Source organism: Cryphonectria parasitica (assembly GCF_011745365.1).
Source record: "Cryphonectria parasitica EP155 unplaced genomic scaffold M406scaffold_4, whole genome shotgun sequence".
NCBI lineage: Eukaryota > Fungi > Ascomycota > Sordariomycetes > Diaporthales > Cryphonectriaceae > Cryphonectria > Cryphonectria parasitica.
Window position 1 is genome coordinate 3,268,157 of NW_024468912.1, and position 24,436 is coordinate 3,292,592.

A 24,436-nucleotide genomic window follows, 5' to 3' on the forward strand; every position below is an offset into this window, starting at 1 on the left:
GCAGCTTGATCTTGTGCACTGGATGCTCCTCAAGTGACTTCCCTCCCTTTCCTGTTGACAAACAATACAGCTACTCACAGTGGAACGACCCACCAAATACAGGGTCTAGAATCCCACAAGGCTGGACTTGTATCCCCCTTCTCGGCCCTTCTCTGATGTGCAGTAAAGCGTCTGAGTAGCTGCTCAGGGATTCGATATCTCACACCAAGCCCAGCCGCTCCGGCAGCAAACAAGCTTACCTTCAGCGGTCGTCAGAACCTAGAATTTAGGACGAAGAGGTCCCAGCCACCCCTGTCCTCAGTAAGTCAGACACTACCTCACTTTTTGGGAGGCATTACCTCATCGCTGCTGGTGCCGACCTCCCAAAACCCAACTACTCCCAGTCAAGTCTTTTAGAGTGTGGGGATCCAAGCAGCATCCGATCTGAAGAACGCAAGACATTCGAGGGTCTTGCTGCAAGTCTCAACGCCACCCGCGCATATCTCGTTCAACCTACACGCGTACGCCCGTGCAACAGAACAGCAGCAGCAACACTACACTAACACAGGCCAGCAGCGTGCTCGGTCGAGGTCCCTGCGTTTCTCCTGTACAGCGAACCATGTTTCCAAGCGGGCTGAGACCAGGTCACGACAGCTGAGGGTGTGTGTCTCTCAACCTTTCCAGCCCTCCCACTTCTCGCGCGCCGCAGACCGCGCCGATACCGACACCGACGCCGGCCTGTCTCCTCCCCCAGTCCAGCAGGATGGACGGGTCGGCCATTCAGGACGATCTGCTGGATTCGGCGCTCGACCCCCCACCGCGCATCTTCGAGCGGCTCTCGCAGATCGCAGGGTACTCTTGGGACGAGACAATACCTCCTACACATTCTAGCTACGACAACTGGTAGGCGCACCCTGGGCTTTGATCTGTGTGTACATGTACAAATTCTGATGATTGTCTTTTTTCATTTTTTGTTTATGAGCAGGCACATCAGTGGCACCCGTTTTGCACCCCGATACTCGAGCCAACATGGGACCAGCCCGTCGTCCGCGGCCAGAGGCTTCTCGAACGCTTCGAGCTCGACGCGGGTCTCTCCTTCCGAACCGCCGCCCTCGTCATATTCGAATGGATCGTTTAGTGAAGCCAGTGCCGGCGGCGACGACTCTTCCGTCGGAGCGGTGGTGGAGCAGCCAGTGATCGCAAAGGTGTCCTACCATGTCCTGCGGGAAGAGAGGGTATTCCATATCATGAAGAATTTGGTAGCTACCGCAGACCCCAATCAGGAACACATACCACAGCCTTTGGACCTGGTAAGGCTCGCCCCCGCGCCGGGAGACCGGGCCCAGATCATCGTTGCGATATATCACTCTCCTGGCCACAATCTCCTTCCCAAGATCATGGACATGGGGCCAGCGTTCTACAACGCTCGCAAGGTTGAGGATAAATGGGTCGCCGACATCCGAGATCCACGGCTCGAGACCCCAATCAGTCTGAACTTGTTCTTGGACTTCGCTATCGGCGCGACGCAATGCCTGGAAATGATACATCACGGCGTGGGTGTTATACACGGCGAGATACGAGGCGACTCTTTCCACTTCAACGAGGAGACGAGTAAAGTGAAACTGGTGACTGTCGGGTCCGGACTGCGATCTTTTGAGCACGGCCTGACAAGCACGGGCTGGTCCAGCTTGTCCAAAGAGATTGGGGCCAAAAACAAATTGCTGTATATCAGCCCAGAGCAGACGGGACGAATGCCCGCCGAGCCGGACGCGCGGACTGATATCTACTCCTTGGGCGTTCTTTTCTGGATACTGTTGACGCAGAGTCCAATTTTCGATGGGGACACACCGCTGGACATCGTACAGGGAGTACTGGGTAAGAGAATCCCGAACGTGTCGACGATCCGGCTAGACGTCCCGGATGTGCTCGGGAGGGTCATCCAGAAGTGCACCGCGAAGAACGTCGGAGACCGATATCATTCCATAAGCGGCCTGAGATATGACTTGGTGAAGGTACAGGAGTTCCTGTGTGATGGCAACTGGCAGGCGCTCAAGGAATGGCGTATTGCGTCTCGAGACGTCAGCTCGTTCTTCTTGCTCCCTTCGATAATGATTGGGCGGCAAAAGGAACGGGCGGAGCTCTTGAAGGTCATTGAGCGGGTTGCCAAGTCCCATGCCATGACCCAGCAGGGTCAGCCAAATAGATTTTCCGATGCATCAGGTTTGTCGAACGAACTTCTGGATGCTGCTGACTTGTCTGCGAGCGATGGAGGCAGCTCAGAGGCTGGCGGAAACAGGCAGAGCGGCTCTTATACTGCTACTATCGGCTCTGATCCAAGGTCTCGAAGCAGTGTGATCCCATCGTCGGTCTACTCAACCGACTCCCCAGGCCTATCAGGAGATTTGATCACACCTAGCCGCACATCAGCGAAGCCCTGGGATCGGCATCAGTCCATATCGCTCGAAACGAGGAGTCTGGTGAACAGTCTCGGCGAAGAGCGGGAGTCTCGGTATACGCCTACAACTGATTCCTCATCTAGTCTCTCCAGACAGTTAGGCAACGCCAAATTCCGCCGACGAGGGCACTGCGAGGTTGTCACCATCGAGGGAGCAGGCGGTCTAGGAAAGACTTGTCTTGTGCAGTCTGTCCTCGCCGATTCCAGGAGAAGCGGATACTGCGCCACCGCTAAGTTCGACACGGCTAGGAGAACAGCATTCGGGCCTCTTCTCAAGTTACTTTCCTCTCTCTTCCGACAGGTCTGGGGCGAACGCAACACCGAGACACCGTTCCACCAAGCCCTGAAGCAATATATTCGGCCAGCATGGCCGATGCTGCATCAGGTGCTCAACCTCCCAGAATTTCTCATCGGTCCTGTAGATACAAGCATCGCCAGGAGCATGTCCAATGCGTCGGGGCCAAGCGTGCAGGCAAGGAACAGGGCGTCCGGGGTAGTGAAGCGCAGGGGCTCATCGCCCGGAGGAACGTCGACTCCACCTTCGTCCTCTTACCGTGGTTCTGTTGTGTCGACTACAAGCTCACAGGATTTTTTACGGACTGGCGCATCGACCAAATCAATCCGGATGATGAACACGTTCCTCGACGTTCTCAGAATGTTTGCACACCACAAATTCGTCTGCTTTGTGCTTGAGGATCTTCATTTTGCGTGAGTACTTTTTGTGTCCGGCCAGAGCTGCTGAGGCATCAGTCATCCTTCCAGGGTGTTCTGAGGACTTAATACTTCGGGCCAAGGGAGCAGTTAATTGACATTGACCCAGGGACGACGAGTCACTAGAACTCATCACTCAAATCATCAGCGCAAGGCTCAAGATGGTCATCGTCATGACGTATCGTCCGGAAGAGTTGTCCCCTCAAAAGGTCCAAAGCATAATATCCCCACCCGACTTCGAAGACCAACCCAGAGGACCAATCGTCACCCGTATTCCGCTCTCGCCCCTGGGAGAAGATGAGATTATCCAATATGTCTCGGCAACGCTGTCGAAACCAAAGGAGGACATTCTTCCCTTGGCTTTGGTGATTCAGTCAAAATCCGGCGGCAATCCCTTTTACATACGTGAGATGCTCTCTGCCTGTCACAGCAAACGATGCATCTTTTACGATTACAAATCGAGTCAGTGGGTTTACGACCTTGACAAGCTGTTTGAGGAGTTCCAGGGTGAGCAGAACTATGATGTGCTCGACACAAACTTCATCACACGGCGTCTTAGCGAACTACCAGAAGCTTCAAAGTGTCTCCTTGGATGGGCCGCTCTTCTTGGTCACTCATTCTCCTTCGGTACGTTTTTATCCCCACGCATTAGTCCGAAGCAATTTCTCGTCACCTCTTCGACTCTCACTTGATTCCTTTTTTTTTTTTTTTCTTCCCAAATCACAGAGTTTTCTTAATCAACATGGGCTCCCAGTCCGTCTCAGGGGCTAGTGTTTTCTGACCCAAAAGCTACGTAGATCTCATTTGCCATCTCCTCAGGGGTGAGTGTCAAGATGCGTGTGCCTTGTCACCATCGGAGCACATACATCGTCCTTATAAGCAACAAGAGGCGGTGGCGGGGTTGCAGGCAGCGATCCAGGCTCTGGTAATAGTACCGAGCGAGACCGATGACCGCTTTCGCTTCGCGCACGATCGATACATACAAGCCGCTAGTCAGCTGAAACTTTGTGATGCGCGGAAGATGCATTTTGTAATCGCCCAGGTCCTCATGAAGTACTACTTAGAGGATGGCAAGATGAAAGAGAACATCGCCTCGCATATCTGCGAATCCGTCGACATCATACGGCAGCGCGTGCAAGTTCGGCGACCCTATCGTCAGCTTCTGTTTGACTGTGCAAAGGTCAGCACGGAGCGCGGTGCGAGACCGACTGCCGCCAAGTTTTACACCAACGCGGTTGCGCTTCTTCAAACAAACCCCTGGGACGACGGCATAGAGGATGTCTCGTACGAGGAGACAAGTCAATTATACCTCCGTGCCGCGGAGTGTTATCTTTGTAAGGCGTCCCGCTGTCCATGCCGAGACTCTTTGATTCGCACAGTACTAATTAGACTCTGTCAAGACATGGGCAACCACGGCGCGGCTAATGCCTTGCTGGGAACTATTTTCATGTCAGGTAGGTCGCTCGGAAGCAGCAGTTCAGTCTTCCTTTTTCCTTGACTGACCATTGTACAGCGAGAACTGCATTCGACAAGGCGCCCGCCTCTGTTCTGCAAGCTAGGATATTCTCCCAGGCAGGCGACGCTGAAGAGGCCTTAAGGTGTCTTGTGCAATGCCTCAAAGATCTTGACGTGCCGTTTGACGAGCATCCGACCTGGGAGAAGTGCGATGCCGAGTTTGAGAGGGTAATTGTCGAGATCCGGTCTCTGGAGCGAAACGAGATCGTCAACCCGCCCCACACGGACGATCCGAATTTGGCATCCATCGGAGCCGTGCTTGCAGATGCCATCAGCGCAGCCTGGTGGAGCGATTGTGTCATGTTCTTCCATCTCTCCCTCGTGATGGTGGACGTTCATTTGAGCCGTGGAGCGTTCCCAAGCAGCGGTATGGCATTCTTACATATTGCCATGGTTGCCCTCTCCAGGTTCAGCATGGCGGAACTGGCTATTGAGTTGGGCTCTATCTCGCTGGACCTCCTGGATAAGTACCGAGACGCCTTTTCTATGGCCCGAGGCTACATGTTGTATTCATTTCTCGTTGGTCATGCTCAGATGCCTTTAAGCGTCGCTGTGAGTCAGGTTGAGGCTGCTGTCGAATATGCTACCGTTGCAGGAGACCGCACGTCCACCATCCTCAGCTTCGGCATGCTCGGCCAGTTGAAATTCTTCGCCAGTGAGAATTGCGCGGACTTGGAAGCATTCTGCCAATATGGCTGCGAGGACGTCCCATATTGGCACCAGGATACGCGTGGTGGGACGCTTCTCATCGCACTTCGGCAGGTCTGCCGGGCTTTGCAGGGAAAGACGCGGGTTGCTATTGCGGAACAGGTAATGGATGACACCCAGAACAGTCACAACTCCGCTGCATACAAATCGTGGCTGGATGCGAATACGAAGAACGGCCAGCGCTCCGTCACCTGGTATGAGACGCTGGAGATGATCCCGCTCTTCCTCTTTGGGCACTACGATAGGGCAGTGCAAATGGGTAAACGCTGTGTTGCCAACGAACAACTCCTATGGTCCGGTGAGTTGTTGCCCCTGTTCTACTGTTGCGATACTGTTGCGATACTGCTGCTTTTGTTCCGGGAGATCTCCAGTATAGCAGTAGCTTTTTGAGCGTCAATAAGGGATTCTGACAAAGTCTTAGCACGCAATACTCGATCAGTCATGTTGTTCTATGGGCTGTCTCTTGCAGGTCTCATTTTCCATAGACTGGATGATCCTCGCAATCAGAAAAATGATATGGACGAGGAAATCAAGGCTACAGTCGAGACACTGGAGTTTCTACGAAGGAGAATTCTGGACTGGGAAACGGTGTCCAACATCAACTATCTGCCCTGGGACCATTTTCTGGAAGCGCAAATCCTCGAACTCAAGCATGACACCGGTCAGGCTGTTCGCGTGTATGAAGATGCACTAGACCACGCCTCTGAGCAGAGTCTGGCTTTCGAGGAGGCGGTTGGCAACTACCTCATGGCTGGGCTTTTCATAAGAAGAGGCGCTCGGAGGTCAGCCAAGTCTGCTCTTATGGAGGCCGTTGGCCTCTTCCGTGCCATGAGTGCCACAGGGCTAGCAGAGCGGATCGAGGAGGACCACCACCTTCTGCTTCATGGCCCCACCCGAAACCCGCGTACCGTCGACGCCATCGTACAAACTGATTTTGCGGGAGATCCGCTTACTGTACAATACCGTGCAGTTGATGGAGAGGCAGAGGTTCCGCCACAACCGGCTCTAGCGAGCATCTCTGAGCTTGAAGAGAGCCGGATAGGAGCCTGGAGAGGCTCGATGCATCCTCCCGAGGCCGGTGCTGGCCTGCCCTCCCTCGATATGATCGACCTCCACGCCATACTCGTGTCTTCGCAAGTCATTTCGTCCATTCTCGAGGTCCAAGAACTCCTCAAGACGATGTGTGATGTGATCTTGCAAACATGTGGAGGGACGGCGACGCTAGCGGCCATAATTGTTGACGATTCTGATCAGTGGTGTGTCGCGGCGAGCGGCGACCCAGAGAGAGGTGCACAAGCTCACAAGCCTGCGGTGCCGTTGAGTTCATCGCAGCACATGGTCCCAGAGAATGTTATCCTCTACTGTACCCGCTTCAGGGAGGCGGTGTGGAGTCCTGATATCAACAGCGACGAGCGGTTCGGAGTCAGCGAGCAATGGCTCCAGAAGAACCCCACGGGTCGTGCTATAATCGCGTATCCCATCAGCCACGGCACAGGTCCACTGCTTGGTTGTCTCTATCTTGAAGGGAGCCCAGGTTCATTCACCGACCGCAACGTCACCGTCACGCAGCTCCTCGTCAACCAGATCGGCATCAGCTATTCAAACGCCCTGTCTCTGAAGGCGATCGAGAAAGTATCGAGCGAGAACGCCAGCATGATCGAAGCCCAAAAGCGCGCCTTGTTGCAGGCTCAGGAGGCCGAAACCAAAGCCAAGGCTGCAGAAGCCCAGGCGAGGCGCAACGAGAAGCGTGCGGAGGAGGCTGCCAAGGCGAAGAGTATCTTCTTGGCAAATGTGTCGCATGAGCTTCGCACACCTCTGAACGGCGTCATTGGCAATTCAGAACTACTGAAGGACTCGAACCTCTCGAAAGAGCAACTCGAGATGGCTGACTCGATCCGGGTCTCTGCCGATCTACTGCTCACTGTCATCAACGACATCTTGGACTTCTCCAAGATGGAGGCGGACAAGATGAAGCTCTACATCACTGCTTTCAATCCGGAAGAGATGGTGCGGGAGGTTGTTCGCGCCCAATCGTACAGCAATCGAGAGAAGACAAAGCGGCAGAACGTTTCTATTGTTCGCGACATCAACCTACCGCCCATGCTCATATACGGAGATCCAATTCGTTTGCACCAGGTCCTCGGCAATCTGATATCGAACAGTCTGAAATTTACCGAGGACGGTTCGGTCACGATTGGAGCTCGTCTCGAGTCAGAGACAAGTGAGAGAGCCACCCTGACGTTCTGGGTGAAAGACACCGGCATCGGAATCTCGCCAGAACAGAAGGCAAAGCTCTTCCAGCCCTTCAGCCAAGCCGATACGTCTACCGCGCGCAAATACGGCGGGAGTGGGCTGGGCTTGTCCATCTGTAAGTCGCTGATTGAGACGATGATGAAGGGTGAGATCGAGTTGGAGAGCGAGCAGAACGTCGGAACCACGGCTTGGTTTACCGTCACATTTGACAAAGCCAAGCCTAATGTCGCGGCTGGTGACCCTCGCGGCCTGCCCGACAGCTTCTCTCAGAGGTCTTCTGACAACGTGAACCGGGAGGCCTCTCCCAACCCATACCTCGATCTCTCTGTGATTCCGAAAGACGAACTGCGAGTGTGTATCGCAGAGGACAATGCCATCAACCAGAAGATCGCGATTCAGTATGTTCAGAGACTCGGCTACACCAAAGTCGACGCTTACGACAACGGGCTGAAAGCTGTCGAGGGCCTGCGCCAAAAGGCTAAGGAGGGTCAGCCGTACCATATCATCCTGATGGACGTGCAGATGCCGGTGATGGACGGATACAATGCCACACGGTTACTACGAAAGGACCCGATCGAGGCGGTACGCAAAATCTTGGTCATCGCCATGACCGCGAGCGCCATTCAAGGAGACCGTGAGAAGTGCTTGGCGGCTGGCATGAATGATGTATGTGCTTTTCTGGTTTTGTCACTCCTTTTCTGCACTGTGTCCTATGCTCCTTGCCCTCACTCTGTGCACCAAGGCCTGCCTTCAGAAATCGAAAGCTAACTTTCAAACGCTATAGTATCTAGCGAAGCCGGTGCGCTCGGACGTGCTCAAGAGGAAGTTGGAGACCTATATCAATCCAGGGGAAAGGAAGCTTAGCGAAGCATCGATAATCAGTCCAGGCGGCTCTCCTTCTAGCGCAAGCCCGCCTACATCATCACGCCCCACGAGCACGACCACTGAAACGAACGGCAGTGCACTCAGCATAGCTAGCCCTCCTATCAAAGGCAATCGACCAGACAGCAACCCCCCGGAAGGCAATGGTGGAAGCCCTGTTCCACCCACAAGGAGTTCGAGCGACAACAGGATGTCGGACGCCGGCTCCGTGGACACCAGCAGCATCACTGGCGGCGGCGGCGCTGGCGGAAAGATCCGGAATAAGCTGACTAAAAATCGCGGCAGCAATGACACGCTCGATGTCGGAAAAGAGAAGGAGAAGGACAAGGACAAGGGCAAATCAGTGCTCAAGAAGAAGAATCCGCTGCAGAGGAGAGGTAGTAGCGAGAATACCCCGGACGAGCAGCAGTGAACGCCTGAAGATACGACTCAGTATCCGATTGCCGGTGAGCAAGGCGCAGAGGAAGTAGAGGAAGTAGAGGAAGACGAAACGTCGTCACGGAATCGTCTTTATTTGTACATGAACAGAAAATAGGGCTTTGGGTCAAGGTGTTCGCGAGAAGGCCTTCGGTCTCGGTGTTCTTTTCTTTGCATATTCTTTGGATGGCCCTTTGCTGGTTGTCAAGTACCCAACGCCATCCGCAAAACGCACATCCATCTTTGATTTCTTTTCTATCTTTCCCTTTTCTTCTTCTTCTTCTTCTTCCTCTTTTCCTTATTTTTTTTGTTCTTCATATCAACAGAGCGGTTCAGAAAACAAGCGGACAGGCCACAGAGGATACTTCTTTTCCCTTCTTCACTTTCGTGGTCCATGCGATGGGGGCGCGTTACGGTGGGCTTAAATCACGTGTTGAATGACCACCGCTTTTGCATTGTTCTTTTCATGACAGCATCATACCGCGGAGGCGTCGGGCTCGTTTGATGATCACTTGCAGGTTTAGGGTAGATGGTCTACATCTGTAGGTGGCCTTTAGTAGCCACCAACCATTCGAACAAGATATTCGGCTGAAGCGATATGAATGAGATGCAGCTGAATTGTGCGTACCCTTGCTTGTCATGTGGTGTGTGCCTCCTCCCTTTTGCCAACCAAAGGCTGTGAGTCGGGATTCCGCCTCGAATCTGCCCCCATGATGTGGGTGACCTTCCTTATTCCCAACGCAATTCCAAATTCAGAAATGAGGACAGTCCTACAAGTTGGCTCTTTGGGCGTATGCAATGCGCCAATACATAGAGCCTGTATAGCGTTGCGACCTGCAATTGACATGGTCTTTTTGAGACACGGGCTTCTGTCTTCTTATCTTCAGCGTTAGGCACTAGGGCCACACAGCACATGCTCACGTACTATCGGTAAATCACAGGTACCATGTACACACTCTAGCAGTGCTGTACAACGTCACTGGGATGAGGTGGTCTGTGCGTCGAAGCATGCTACTCTGTACCGCAGCTGTATCTTGTATCTGCTATGACTTAGTAGGACAAGGGGGTGAAGCGGTAGGCGGTAGGCAGTAGGCACTGTGGGGTGCATGGACAATCACCCTGAACCATCTCAACTTTCGACGACCTGGCTTCTGCGTCTTGCTTCAGGATTCTGGCTGGCGACTCCTCCTCCCTCGGAGCCTCGTGTAAACCTGACCATACTCGTGCATATACACTCCGTAGATGCATCGACGAGCTAATACCCAATGACTACCTAAATCGGAAGACGAGACCTCCCCGAGATAGCTTCGACGGCGACCCCTCCATTCCGAGATGGACTTTGGACTTCCAGATGGCGGGGCTGCGAGTCCTTTTGATGACAGCGGCGGTGACGGTAGCGACAAGAAGCCCAAGGCCCTTCCGGCCGACCTGCCGACGTCGCTTGATGACAGGCGCATGCCGAGGGATCCTGTGCCTGAGACGGAGATGTACGATGGGTGGCAAGGTCGGTCAAACCCTCCCTTGCGGCCCCTTTCTTCCCGAGTCGACGACGCCAGGGAGACTCAGCTGCTCACATACATAATCGTTGTTGTATAGGACAATCACAGTTCTTGACCTCGCCCGTGGTAGCCAAACCCCTCAAGTTCAGCGACCTCTCCCTCAACGACAACTACGACGAGGACCTCACGCGAGGCATGCCCGACAGTGACACACGCCTCATGGAGATGCTAGCGGCGCAGGCGGCCCACTCGTCTGCCTCGGGACTTGAGGATGACGAGGCGATCGCGGCGAACGAGAAGCTCTCCGACGATGAGAAGAAAGAGATGCTGCAGAAGGTGTTGAACATTGCTGCTAGCAATGGCAATGTGGACCAGGTCAACAACATCCTGTCGGGCAAGGCTAAGAAATACGTGGATGTAAATGCGCCGGATGAGGATGGAACACCACCGCTTATATACGCCAGCTGCTTCGTGCGTCAACCCAGCCAGTCTTGGAGAGAGAAGAAGAGCCTCCTGGGTGGAAGTCAACCATAGCTAACATGGTGCTAGGGTCACGAGGCCGTGGTGGAAGCGCTGATCAAGGCAGGTGCCGACGTTGACAAACAGGACCGGAACCGTTGGAGTGCTCTGATGTGGGCCATGACGAACCGACACAAGCAGATCGCAAAGCTGCTGCTCGACCACGGTGCATCTCAGGATGCCAAGACGTCGTCCGGCCGAACTGCCGCTGACTTCCTTGCCCCTGACAGCGACATGTCCTTTTACCTACACAGCAACGGTTATAACATCGGCAATGCCGGAGTGGGCGATGATGACTTCTACCGGCCTGGTTTCTCGAACGACAAGTTCGAGGAGGAGCTGATGGAGAACGAGCTGAGGAGACGTATGATGATGGAGAGCGCGAGAGATCTCGAGGTGGATCTGGGCAATGTTGGCATAGATGACCAGCCTGAGGTCTGTGTGCCCTCTTGTCACCTTTCCATTTCCATTGCCGTTGTCTTTTTTTCTTTTTTTTTCTATCGCTGACCTTGACCAGCCCGTGGATGAATACGAAGAAGAAGAACAGCAAGAATTCGACTGGATGAGGTGTCTGCACGACCAAATGTTTGTCTTCCAGGAGAGCGATCTCGACCGAATCTTGGACATCATCATCACCAACATGACGCCCCAGCGATCGGCAAGTCAGAAGCCTGTCCCGGCGAACATGATCTTCCTAAGCGCAAGATATGCACATTACCACGCAAGCCCTGACCTCCTAGCCAAACTACTCACTATGGCAATGGACAAGATAAACGATGTGGTCGAGTACCACCAATGGGATATGACCATACTGGCGTTCTGGGCCTCCAACGCGACCCTCCTGCTTCACTACCTGAAGAAGGATGCCGGGCTTGTGGAGGCGACGGTCCACTTCCAGGCTCAACTGGCTGAACTGATCAACGAGATTTTTATCCTCATTGTACGAGACGCGGAGCGGCGGCTGGACAAGGTTTTGGACTCAGCCATGCTGGACCACGAGACCATACCGGGATTTGAGGACATCACGTTCCAGAATGAGTGGAAGATTTTCAAGACCAAGAAGAAGGTCAAGGAAGAACCCCCGGAGAGGCGATATCGGCCACCATCACCCAAGCAGAGGGCGAAACCTGCGCCGCGGAATGTCACCTCACTCCTCTCATCCACACTCTTTGTTCTTGATTTATACGACGTGCACTCTGTAATCACAGCACAGATTGTTGCACAACTGCTCTACTGGCTCGGAGCCGAGCTATTCAACCGCATCATGTCCAACAGGAAATACCTGGCCCGGACGAAAGCCATGCAGATACGCATGAACATCTCTGTCCTCGAAGACTGGGCCCGGACAAACAACAGACAGCCTGAGCATTATGAGCACGGCGAGATGCAGGCGCACGGCGAGAACACCATCGAGGCTGCCAGGAGGCACCTATCGCCTGTCATTCAGCTCCTCCAATGGCTACAGTGTTTCTCGTCACTGGGCGCCGACGACCTGGAGGCGTTGGTTGACACGCTGCAGCAGCTGAAGACCCTCACCCCACAACAAATGATTCATGCCGCGAATCACTACCGCGCCGAGGTCGGGGAGAAAGGTCTCCCCAAGAGCGCGATGAAGTACCTGGAGGCCATACAGAAGGAGACAGAGGCAAGAAGAGAAAAGGAAAAGAATAATCGGAGGAGTTTGGCTGCGTCCATCTCGTCACCGCCTCGCAACACCGCTGTGCCTACCGACAGTGCACCTTCGACACCCCAGCGGAGCGACAAGAAGTCCTCCAATGGCAGCAGCGGTCCGCCGCAAACCCCGATTGAGGAGGAGGAAGAGGATGCACCCGAGAACCTGCTCATGGATCCGGCGCTGATGCTTCCGTTCATCCTGCCGTCCGTCACCGACATGCTCGTGAGCTTCGGGGCAGGTTTTGGTGGCGTGAACCGCGAGCGCGCGAGGAAGTACATTCCCACGGTGCCACCCGAATTCCTGGCGAAGTTGGAGGTGAACAACGGGTCGAACAACAGGAGGCCGCTTTTTGGCGAAAAGGACTGGGAGAATGAAGAGGTCTAGTGGAGCCATCTGCGGTCCGGTTCGAGGAAGCTCTGTTGAGAGAGGTCATCCCATTCCTAGGCATTTTAGACAAAGGCAGCGGCGGTTGCATATTTCATGGGTGGAAAGCGTATGTCCAAATGAAGTTGATTTATTCCTACTCTACAGTAAACTTACACCTCTTACTCTTTTCGCAAGAATGTTGTGTGAACTTTTACAGAGCGAAAACGATCATGAGGGTTAGATCTGCCTTGCGGCGTATTCGACATATCTAGAGGGAAAAGGCCGGAGGGGGGGGGAGGGGGGAACGGTCGTTGCCGGGGATAGCAACTCAGCAAAATACCATGGTTTAGGGATGTCTTCTGTATACCCCTCGAGATGACGATATTGAATTTACGGTTGAGGGGTGAACCTTGGATGGGGAGCTCCAGATTAGTAGCTTTGAAGACAGACCATAATGACCCGCAGTGGGAACAGAAATTGAACCAGAGAGAGACAGGAAGAAAGAAATAGAATAGGTCTACCAGTGATCTCCCCCTATCTTGTCTGTTTGTTATTCTTGCGAGGGGATTTCCATGGCTTCCATAGCACACAAGCAAGTCGCAATATCTCACGCCAGTTGCTTTGCATAAACTCCGAGAGTGATATGAATAAACGGTTCAGCTATAGCCTACTCTGTAAAAGTACATACCGAACTACCCGCTGCTCGACTTTCCTACAGAAACAGAGTGTTCACCACCGCTGGCAGCAGTTTGCAGGTCAGCATACCCGAGCGTTCGGCGCCCGCGCCAATGGAAAAAAGGAAAGATGGCGTGAGTAGGCTCCCCTCCCTCCCCCCCCCTCCTCGGCACAAGACATACATGACGAGAGATGAGGAAGAATGCGAAAGCGAATATAGTTCGTCCCGACCGATCTCTTTACCTTACCAAGTAGAATAGAGATCCAAGAAGAAAGAGAAAGGAAGACACCTCACCCACTCCGAGAAATACTACATTGTATAGCAACCAAAAAAAGCTGTCGTCACTGAACATATAAAAAATAAAAATAAAAAATTGGCCGGGAGACAAGGTCGACGGGAGCAGGGTGTCCGAGGGCGGGCCGGAGCGGTAGGTTACAGGATGGGAAATTTTGTTCTTGGGAAGTTTGCACAAGTCTTTACGACGAATTCTAAAGGAGTTCTATCTAAGTTGTGCCCCCTTTTCCCTCCCTCTTTCCTTCATCCTTGGCGCTGGCGTGTGAAATGCTTTGTAGATCGAGCAGGCTTGAGCCCCCCGTTCCTGATACCTAGACCGCTTTTGCTGTGCTGTGCTGCTGTGGTGCTCGTTCAAAGTGAAAGAAAAAGCAAAGGTTTCCTTGACACTGGTACATCTCTGTGGTTGGACAAGAGCGTGGCTGAGCCCTCAGAACCTCGGTGCGACACGGTTGCCGGCTGTGGGCCCGCTGGCTCTCTGGTTGGGAATACCACCTGCTCAAGTAGGCAGTTAGCTGTGTCACCAATCAGGCGGTGACGGTTGCTTGTGTGTCTATACCGCCTCCTGTCCCTCACATGTGCCATGAGAGCTAGTTTGGGCTCCGTATCAGCTGGCTGGCTGGCTAAGTAGTCGGGCCACGAGAGAACGGAACGGAGGCGTCAAGAGCTGCGAGCCCGTGGTGGACAGGGAACTAGCCTCGCGAGGCTTTGGAGTAGGTGTGGGCCAAACATCAGCTTGGAATGTGTCAGAGATCTTGAATTAATTTTTTTTAACCCTTTCTTTTTTTTCCCTTCTCCCCAAGGATGGTCATTTTTGGGGTCTCCACCACGGCAGGAAGGGCAAGGAAAGAAGAGGAAAGAAGAGGAAAAGGAAAAAAAAACTAAAGACCGATTTTCTTGATCGAGAGAGCGGGCAATCGGATTTTCGGTGGTTGCTACAGCGTCTGGACAGTGGGCTCTCGAGAGACTAAGCGTAGGTTGAGATGGCCCTGTGGCTTCTGGTCGACTCACAATGGTTTTCACGATGACGCGGTCCCCATACGGACGTATGGATTTCAAAGCCACGACAGTTGGTGGATAATCGTGTGTTTCGGAGGTCGTGGCGTTCATCCACTTCGTCTGCGCTACACATAGGCTATGCTTGTGATACCTCTTTTCCTCTCCCCCCCCCCCCCCCCTTTCTGTCTTCCTTCTTCCGTGTCCAATAGCTGGGGTCCGACACTTGCAAGAGAGTAAAGTATCGTCGTCTGCCACGGAGCTGGAATAGATCGGCTGCACAGGCTTTGTGTGAAAACCCTTTAGCAGACTGGTGCTACATGGAGAACTCAAAGTGGGGCGAGAACCCTTGAAAGATCGATCCCCCAGGGAGAGGATCCCTGTTGACAGGTTGAAAGTTGAGATCTTGTTACGTTCTTACCATACAGCCATAGTATCCCGAAGCGGTGCGCGGAGGATCATCCTGGCTAGATTGGGTACAGGTCCGGTCCAAAATCCCCCCACTAGATTAGAGGGCACCCGGCACTACCGCAAATCACCACAGCATAGTATATACCGGTAGTATGTTGTACATGACACGTGCGTAGTGATGGGGCCCTGCGCATTGCCAAAGACCATCGCGAATCATTTGACCCTCCAATCAGGATGGGCGAACAACCTATTCGGGGCTGCATGCTCCGTTTTAGTGTACATGCAGACAGGTCACGCACCGGCAATCCTGGGCCAGGATAAAAGGTCCGGTCGTGACCACACTGGGTCGTCAGCCCCGCTGCCTGTCTGTATGTCCTTCCTGTCGAGGTTGATATCGAGTGTGTGTGTCTTTCGCCTCCGGAGGAAGGGAGGAAGGGAGATATGGGGGGGGGGAGGGAGGAAGGGGGAAGAAGATCTGTTGGACGATCGCAGCTAATTCATCCACGGAGGGCGCGATCAGTCTGGGTTTGCGCAGGGCAATGGGGCTTCTTCAGACAGAAGATCCAAGGGAGAGGAAAGCGACAACACCACCCGAATTTGTTTTTTTAATGCCTTGTATGGTCCCATCAATTAGCACATCCAAAGACATCCAAGGTCGTCAGCGCATGGAGGGGATACGTCAGACCCTGAAAGAAAAGTCCTTCAGCAGCAGCAGCAGCAGCACCAAAAGATGTGTGGGATGTGTCGAGGATTCCCGGCTGGCAGTATGATGCGTTGCTCTTCCATCCCTTGACTTCCAGCACGTCTTTTTCTCGCTGTCTCATCAGGACACCTTGTGTGCTGGACCAGTGGTTTTTCAGGGTGGCACAAACACCCCCCAAGTGAGACTGTGTCTTGGTGTTTGCTGAGTAGCTGGTAAGCTGGTGAGAGGTGAGGCAGAGATGAGTCGTCAACGGTCTCCGTGTATCTCTTGTCTCTCTCTTTTCATGCGGCCTGCCTGTGTAGTGGAAACATTTTAGGCGAGAATATTGTACGTCCCTGTTCAGGGTAGTAGTGACCTTTCGACATCGTGTCATCTGCTTGCGCGTTCCGAGAAGTGCGCACTTTAGTGTGACAATTCACAGGAGGGCAAAAGGGAAAGGAAAAACTTGCAGATCGTGTACTGTAAGATGCTGGTGGATGCTAGAACAGCTGGGTTTGAAGGGACGGATCAAACTTGCCCACGCCAAAAGGTGGCGGGTCCCTTCCCACTCGAAGAGACAGTTTTTACCCATAATGGCGGGGCAAGTACAGGGCTTCTGGGTGGGGAGCGAAAAACGGGCTGACGGGAAGGGAGCGAGAATGAGGAAGGAGGGAGGGTTGCGTTTAAGAGTGACAAGGTTGACGATACAAGATGCGTAGGAACTAAATGTCTCCCCTTATCATATCTTGGCTTGCGTGCCTACCTTTTTCGTACCAGCCCCTGCTGGCCACAAAGCGGGTACGTACCAAGATGTATACTAGGTACTTACTATGGCTTGCGTAGGCGAGTTGTACTAAAACTGTAGCATCTACAGTAGCATCCTTACCTTTACTGGGGGGGAGTACGTACCCTGTTGTAGTACCCAGCCTATCAAAGCATGTACCTACCACCTGCACATACAGTATGTAGTCACCTTTTTGTCGTTCAGTCATTGGCGATTCTTGTGATGGTCGCCGAATGGTGGTCTCTGGATCCAGTGTTAGAGAGGGGGGAGGGCAAGTCCCGAGGAAGCCAAGGTGAGGAAGGGGAAAGGTTTCCAATATCAGGACCACAGTCCCCGGAAAGACATGGCCGAGAGGGAGAGGCAAAGAGCCGTTTGTCTGTTTTTTCTTGTCTCCTGATTTCTATCCTGTTTCTGCTATTGTCGTGGCTCCTAGATCCTGTTTATCCTTTTTCCTCCCCCCCCCCAACCAAGAGGTTTCCTATTTGTCTCATACGCCTGAAGAAAAGACCGAGCTGGACTGCGTCACTTTCTTGAAGAAACTGGCGAGGGAAAAAAGGATACGAAACGAAACGAAACGAGATGAAAAGAACAAAATAGCACGAATCAGGACAAAAGGATCCGACGAAGGAAGAGGAAGAAAACGAAAGAAAAAAATTCTTGTATCATCCAAGTCCTCACACTAGGCTTCACCTGATATCCACCTGGTGGTTTCTACAAGCCTACTTAGTACTTTACTTACTACTCGCCCTAACCTGCTCTACTTCCTCTCTCCCACCTCTACCCTTGTTTTGTTCTTCTTTGGTGTTTTTTTTTCTTCTTCTTTTCTTTTCTTCTTGCTCCAATTCTTCTTCTCTTGATCTTTCTTCTTACTTTTGTTATTACTACTCACACGAACCCATCTGTTGTGTCCTTCCACCCCGCCCCCTCCCTTGCCTCACCGGGGTAAACACGCCTCGTCCCCCCTCAGGAAGAATTCCAGATGGCGCCGTCGCGGTTTGCTAGCCTACGGGGCAGGTCCACCCCGTCGTCCAGCCCGTCCAACCCTGGAATTGGACGGCTGCGCCCACGGCCACTGCAACACGGCCCACGGCACATTCCTTCTCACTCTGCCGACGACTCTGCCCTGCAACTCGTCGCGCTTCGCTACGAGCAGACAGTACAGGCAGAGCCTCCCATTCCCATCCCTCCCCCTCGCAATCCTCTTCGCGTCAGCCGTCCGACCACAGCCGCCAGCTCCTCATCTGCTGCCGTCCCGTCGAGAAGCACCTCGACTGCGTCCACAGTAGCATCCAGGACGACGAGACCACACATCACCACCGCCTTACCACTGCCCCCACCGCCACCACCACCATCACAGCCACTGCCGCCCCTCCCTTCCTCAGCAGTAGCAAACGAAAAACATCATCCTGTCTCTCATCCCCCTCAGCGACAGAGCCACCAGTCCCACCAGAGCCATCACAGCCAGGAGAGCCAGGGCCACAGTAGCAGCCACAGCACCAAACACTCGCCCTCCTCATCGACCACCTACACAGACTGGAGGCGCGACTCGGCCCTGGGCAGCTGCACCCTGTCGTCTGCATCCACCACCCTGCCAGAGGACGCCTCCGACGCCCAGGGCTACGCCTGCGCAAAGCTCGGCCCAGGAGAGGAAGACGAAGAAGGCCCTCCGTCCTCCATCTACTCCATTGACTACGACGATCGCCTCACCAACCTGCCGTCCCTGCTGACCACGCGCGTCCGCAGCCGGTCTGTCCAGGACCAACACATCCCACACTACTCGTGCCAGAGCCGCTGGTCCCTGACCGAGTCTGACGTTTCCGACAGCGAGTCCTTCAAGCAGAGGAACGCCACCAAGAGGCTCATCAGAGGTCTCAGCGTGAGACTGGCACCGCCCATGAGGCGTCTGAAGAAACTGAACCCAGGTGATGCTACTGCTGCTGCTGCTGCTTCTACTGCTTCTTCTACTGCTGCTGTTGTAGCCACCGCGGCCATCCTGCCGGCCACCGACCCTCCTCCGCATCCTCCACACGCCCCCCAAGTCCAGGTCCAGATCCAGGTCCAGGTCCAGGCCCAGGCCCAGGGCCCGTCCGATTCCCAGTCCCGCCAGTCCCACCACCACCGTTCAGGGTCGACGGATACCCCACCGCGCCAGCTACCCTTCTCGCCTAATATGCCCGACCCTGCCAGCCGCGAGATTGGTCACAATGACAGCCAATCTCCGCTGTCGAGTAACCCTGGACCCCTTTCTGGGGACCAGCCCGACAGGGCCTCTTCTTTGTTCGACGACCTCGCGCCAACCATCGACACGAGCATCCCCCTGGGGAGTCTCCTTGACGACGACGACCTCGACAGCCTCAACTTCTCTAGGAGGGGCAGTGTTTACTTTGGAGGCAAGCGCGCTATTGGCGCATCTAGCCCGACGCCGCTGATTCCCCCTGCCGCCGCCGCCGCCGTCTCCGTCCCTGTCGCCACAGTCATGAGCAAATTCCTGTCGCCGCGCGCCGCCCCAGCCGCCCCCGTGTCGCCGCCTCACGATGGCCCGGCCGAGCTCAAGCCTGCTGAGAAACCCGAGGGGAGGACCGGCTGGAGGCGCCACACCAAGAAGTCATCGCTGCCAGACATCCGTGTGATGTCGGAAGATACAGAGAGGGAATCACAAAAGGTGAGATCGCTCTACGAATCCGGCGAATTGATTCATTGGGAAGATGGGTCCCCGGGCCGCCAGTCTGGTGAGCGCCTGGCGCCTCCCGAGGAGGTTCCATCCGATGGGGACGACAACATCGCGTATGGTTTTCCTTTGAGTAATTTTCCGTTTGGCATGAATGTTTTTCAAACAAAAAGAAAACAACCTGGCTAACACGTATACCTTTACTCCTTTTCTTCTCCCCCTTTACAGAAGCAGAACGACAAGAGAAAACCGGAAAAGCGTCCGGGCTATGTACCTCTCACCCAGTTCCCCGCTTTCGGTAACTTCGCTGCCATCGCCACGAGGTAGCGCGCATCGCCACGAGTTCGAGCTTGCCGGCGGTATCGAGGACTGGGAGGACGTTAGGGGCGCAGATGTCGATCGCTACGGCTTCATCCAGCCGGGGAGCAGGCGGCCTATATCCAGGGCGAGCGTGCCTGCAGAGACCCGCTCCCTGCATACATCCTATGGGAGGCGCAACGGGCGCAACGTCTTGACTAAGAAACCTAGGGGGCCTCCGTTGTCACAAGGGCTGTCCAGGATACCGAGCAGGAAGCTGTCGGCACGGTCGCTGAACACTCAGACATCGGAGATGTCGACCCGCTCCAGGCTGTCTGTCAGGTCGGGCATCAGGAGTGCGGCCAACATGCTGCCACACAACCGAGACAGGAAGATCATTGACGCTGCGGCCGACATGTTATCGCTGCCGCCAGCTCTGGCTGAAGCTGACGACGAGCAAAAGAGTGCCCAGGCCATCAAGGCGGCGCAGGACAGGGAGGCCAGGAGGACCGAAAAATGGAGAAACATGGCCAAGATGGTCACCCGAGGAATTGACAACAATGGCGACAAATTCGCTACCAGTGACATTGAGAAGGTCTACAAGAGGGCCAAGAAGGGCGCCACCGGTGACCACATCCGGCTGGAGATCGAGGGCGTCCAGGTCGAGTTCGACACCAGAAGCCCGAAGCTCATCGAGAGGACATGGAAGGGCATCCCCGACCGCTGGCGCTCCTCGGCCTGGTACTCATTCCTGGCGTCGAGTGCACGGGATGCCAAGTCTGAGGTGACAGACCAGGAGCTCATCGCCCAGTTCCACAGCCTGCAGGAGGTCAGCTCCTCCGACGATGTGCAGATCGACCTGGACGTGCCCAGGACCATCAATAGGCACATCATGTTCCGAAAGAGATACCGAGGCGGCCAGAGGCTGCTGTTCCGTGTCCTCCACGCACTGTCCCTGTATTTTCCAGACACAGGGTACGTGCAGGGCATGGCAGCGCTGGCGGCCTCTCTGCTGTGCTACTACGACGAGGAGCGGTGCTTTGTGATGCTGGTCTGGCTGTGGCAGTTCCGGGGCCTGAAACGACTTTACCAGCATGGCTTTGGTGGGCTTATGATCGCACTGCAAGATCTCGAGAAATATTGGCTCAAGGGCAAGCCAATCTCCCAGAAGCTCGTAAGGTTTTTTTTTTTTTTTTTTTTTTTTTTTCTCTTCCCTTTGCTTTCCAGCCCAGAGATATCACTTCGAGTCAATAGTCGCTAATGAGTCGCCTAGAATGATCTTGGGATCGACCCCACGGCCTACGGTACGCGTTGGTACCTCACGCTCTTCAACCTGTCGATACCCTTTCCTGTCCAGCTGCGTGTCTGGGACGTGTTCATCCTGCTTGGCGGTTGTCCGCCAACACTCGAGCCGAGCAGCGGAAAGGCGAAGCAGAAGGAGCAGGCCAATGAGCCTGAGAGCGACATGATCTTTGACGGACTCGACATCATCCACGCGACCGCCGCAGCACTGATTGATATACACAGAGATGTGATCATCGACGGCGATTTTGAGAACGTCATGAAAGGCCTCACATCTTTCCAGGAAGTCAAGGACGAAGACAAGTTCATCAACCTCGTCAGGGCGGAGTGGAACACACATCGAGGGAAGAAGAAGGGGTAGGACCTCTCCGCCATCCCCGAAGTCGACTCTACGGATGACGAGGATGACGACACGAGTCCAAACTTACTTGGTTATCACATCAAGTCGTACTTGCAGATACCGGATCTGTTTGCGTCCTGGGGGAGCAAGGAAACACAGAGCTCAGCCGGACGAAGTTAGGGATCGCAGGCCTCCTCCCATGTGCTCTCATGCTGGCCGTCACTACACCATCACCCCGATTCTTCTACAACAACAACTACCACTAGGCCTTCGGGCGGACCACGACTACCATCACCGTTATTGTCGATATTCTTTTGTCATCAGCCACTTTGTTTCTGATTTCAAGGGGAAAAAAGAAACAAGTATAGGATAGGCTATGCGGGCTGCTTTTCTTGACGACCCACCATATACCCCCACCCCGCGCCTCTTTTTTTATTTATATTTTGTTGATATCACCATACCCCAGTTTCAAGACCTTATGGAGCCAAATTGGTCAAGGCCCACACTTTCGTATTTGTTGTATTGTCTGGAAGGACAGGACAGGCAGGCTGGGTAGGAATGGTTTAGTAAGATAATCAAATTGTGCTCAAGATGCACAACGGAAAGGGAAAAATGAAACTGTTTCACCTTCACAATGCACCCACCGTACTTCATTGCTATGCATCCGCTACGAGTGAGTGGCTCAGATGTGTCCTTGCCTCTCTATGTGGGAGGGTTGGCGACAGACAAGTCACGTATCTTAGACGTAGCGAGCACGTTGGATTGGTCGGGAATGAACCATGTCATAACATAAGCTGGCTGACAAGAGACGTGTGGTGGAGGTACCCTACCAAACCTTGTCATAGTGTCAAGGACTTTCCACAACAACATATTGGGAGCGGAGGAATAGCTCTACATACAGGGGAGGAGGGGGCTCTTCATCTTTTGTTCGGATGAGGCGTCTTTTGGGGGAGAAGATATCATCGTTATGTTGGCCTGGAACGAAAAGAAAGGGGGCCGGGTACAGATACGACGAACTAGATAACAACAATAACAAACGGTGAGACACTTCTTCAGGTTTGATGGGGGGAAAATGTGCTATGCACAACAATCCCCATTCAAGCACACGATTTACATCTTTGTACTATACTTGTGGAAGGCCCAGACAAAGACCACCACAACAAATAAATAAAAATAAAGTAAGTCGCCACGAGCAAGGAATCCTTTATTAGGCCAAAGGAGGAGGGAAAAAAAGAAGAGGGAAAAAAAGGGTGTTCCCCCATTCCGGCATTGCGAATTTCTTGCGTTTACCCAAAGCGGACGCAGTAAAGGTCGTGAACCAATGAGAGGTCGGTTCCGCTTTTCTGTCTCGGAACGGCCCGTGCCTTGGCGTTTTCTTATTGTCTTTTTTTTCCCCCTCTTCTTGTTCTTTTCCCTTTGTTCTCTTCTTTCTTCTTCTTGCGTTCTATGATTGTTTTCTTTGTTTAGGGACAGTCTCGATGTTTCGACTGTGATGTGATCTCTCTTGAAAATGGACGAAATATGAGCTGTCGAAGAGAAAAAAGGGGAGGGGAAGGTTGTCCTTGTCTGGGTGTGGGGTTTTACAAGTATACACATGTGCGCGGGCAGGGAGACAAAAGATGCAGATGTATGTATATATATACATACATATACATAAAGCATGCATGGTAAATGTAGAGAAAAGAGGGAGGGGCTGGTGAAGGTGGCGATGCTATCTTTACAAGTGTTGTAGTATGAAAGATGCTGGAGCCCCCCTGAAGTGCACACAAGGTTGACATATCGATCTCTTTCTTTCTTCTGAACTCCATGGTGCTTTTTCTTCCTCATTATGATGCAAGATTTCTGGCCACTTGTCATGGGCGCGGTGGATAAAAAACCAAGGTAGTCGCTAAGGACCAAGTCTGTTGTTGGCTCTTCCCTTCACCAGAGAGTAAGCTTCAGAACACTGGTGCTGACCAGTTGTCAGGTGTCTCCCCCTCCACCAAAGACGGAAACTGCCTCCTTCACAGACAGACTTGGTGGGCTTTTCTTTTGCAGCAGCGAGCGAGATCTACATGCCGTTACCTCCCCCTCCCCTCCTCCAACACCAGGTCCAGGACAACCTCGGCGAGGCACGGACATGCTGGAAGAAGGTCTTTTTTCTTAAAGGAAAAAAAAAAAAGTTATATTCCGCCAGGGGTTGAGTTAGGTTTAACGGTGGCATTCTGCCGTGAGGGTAGTGGTGCTTCTACGTATCCTACCTGTCTGTCTGTCAATGAAAATCAGCTGAGCCGAAACGTGTTTGTTGGGCGATCCAGTTCGGGACATGTCCAGGTGAAGTACGTGGGGAACAGAAGAATTCCCATCCCAGCTTTCTTAGTGATCCAGAGACACCCGGAGAGGATGACGTACCAGAGGACATTTGGTGTTCGGCTCGGCTATCACATACTAATTTGTGCCCAGAATAAGAAGAAGGGGGGGAAGGGGTTTGACATGTAGCATACTTAGGCTTTGTTGCATTGTCTCAACAGTGACGGTGACAACCGTGGACTCGATCTTATACCGGCAAATGGGTACCTTCATGCTACTGACGGTCTTGTTATAAGAATAGATGGGTTAATGTCAATAAGAGAAGTTGAACATGCTCCTCCAGCACTGCAAAATTGGATATCAAGAATATATGGTTTTCTCTTCATGTTGCCTTCAATTTTCTTATATTGGCTCCCATTTCACTGAGGTACGATGCGTACGCCAGAAGCTGGAGAGATTCATTCTTGACCCGAAGGATGAAGAAAAGAAGAAGAAAAAGCCAAAGGCAGCAAAGATGCAATAACAAGCCGGGAAAAGGTTTTCTGAATGATGCAGGCCGCCCACCCCTCCCTTCCCATGCTGGCGCCGTATATCACTGAACTAGCCCTTGCCACTCCAGTGCTTGAGAACTTTGATAAATATGTTTTGTATGCTCCATTCTCTTTGTTTCCTCCCTTGCCCCCTCCCTCCCCCAATCCTCCTCTCTTAGTGGGTTATTTCC

General features: G+C 53.4%; 3 protein-coding genes across 3 annotated transcripts; all 3 read left to right on the forward strand.

Moving 5' to 3' along the window:
• Positions 1-742: 742 nt before the first annotated feature.
• On the forward strand, positions 743-8,485 carry M406DRAFT_97468 (uncharacterized protein; the record flags this gene model as incomplete). Its single annotated transcript, XM_040926368.1, has 8 exons — positions 743-882; positions 1,058-3,142; positions 3,255-3,772; positions 3,943-4,479; positions 4,546-4,599; positions 4,659-5,666; positions 5,790-8,291; positions 8,406-8,485. The coding sequence occupies 8 exons, from the start codon at positions 743-745 to the stop codon at positions 8,483-8,485; spliced, it is 6,924 nt and encodes a 2,307-aa protein (XP_040777068.1).
• Positions 8,486-10,151: 1,666 nt separating this feature from the next.
• On the forward strand, positions 10,152-13,135 carry M406DRAFT_290475 (uncharacterized protein). The gene is made up of 4 exons (XM_040918906.1): positions 10,152-10,424; positions 10,517-10,890; positions 10,969-11,379; positions 11,456-13,135. Exons 1-4 carry the CDS (start codon positions 10,253-10,255, stop codon positions 12,995-12,997), a joined length of 2,499 nt encoding a protein of 832 aa, XP_040777069.1. The 5' UTR covers positions 10,152-10,252; the 3' UTR covers positions 12,998-13,135.
• Positions 13,136-19,755: 6,620 nt separating this feature from the next.
• Positions 19,756-22,028, forward strand: M406DRAFT_88917 (uncharacterized protein; the record flags this gene model as incomplete). Its single annotated transcript, XM_040926135.1, has 4 exons — positions 19,756-19,938; positions 20,248-20,322; positions 20,431-20,958; positions 21,058-22,028. 4 exons carry the CDS (start codon positions 19,756-19,758, stop codon positions 21,445-21,447), a joined length of 1,176 nt encoding a protein of 391 aa, XP_040777070.1. The 3' UTR covers positions 21,448-22,028.
• Positions 22,029-24,436: the final 2,408 nt, after the last annotated feature.

Bases quoted from the DNA above. Each gene is read 5' to 3' on its own strand.
- M406DRAFT_290475 (XM_040918906.1), top strand. From the start codon at position 10,253: ATGGACTTTGGACTTCCAGATGGCGGGGCTGCGAGTCCTTTTGATGAC. The intron at 10,425-10,516 runs GTCGGTCAAACC...GTTGTTGTATAG, and splicing joins GATGTACGATGGGTGGCAAG to GACAATCACAGTTCTTGACC. The intron at 10,891-10,968 runs GTGCGTCAACCC...ACATGGTGCTAG, and splicing joins TTATATACGCCAGCTGCTTC to GGTCACGAGGCCGTGGTGGA.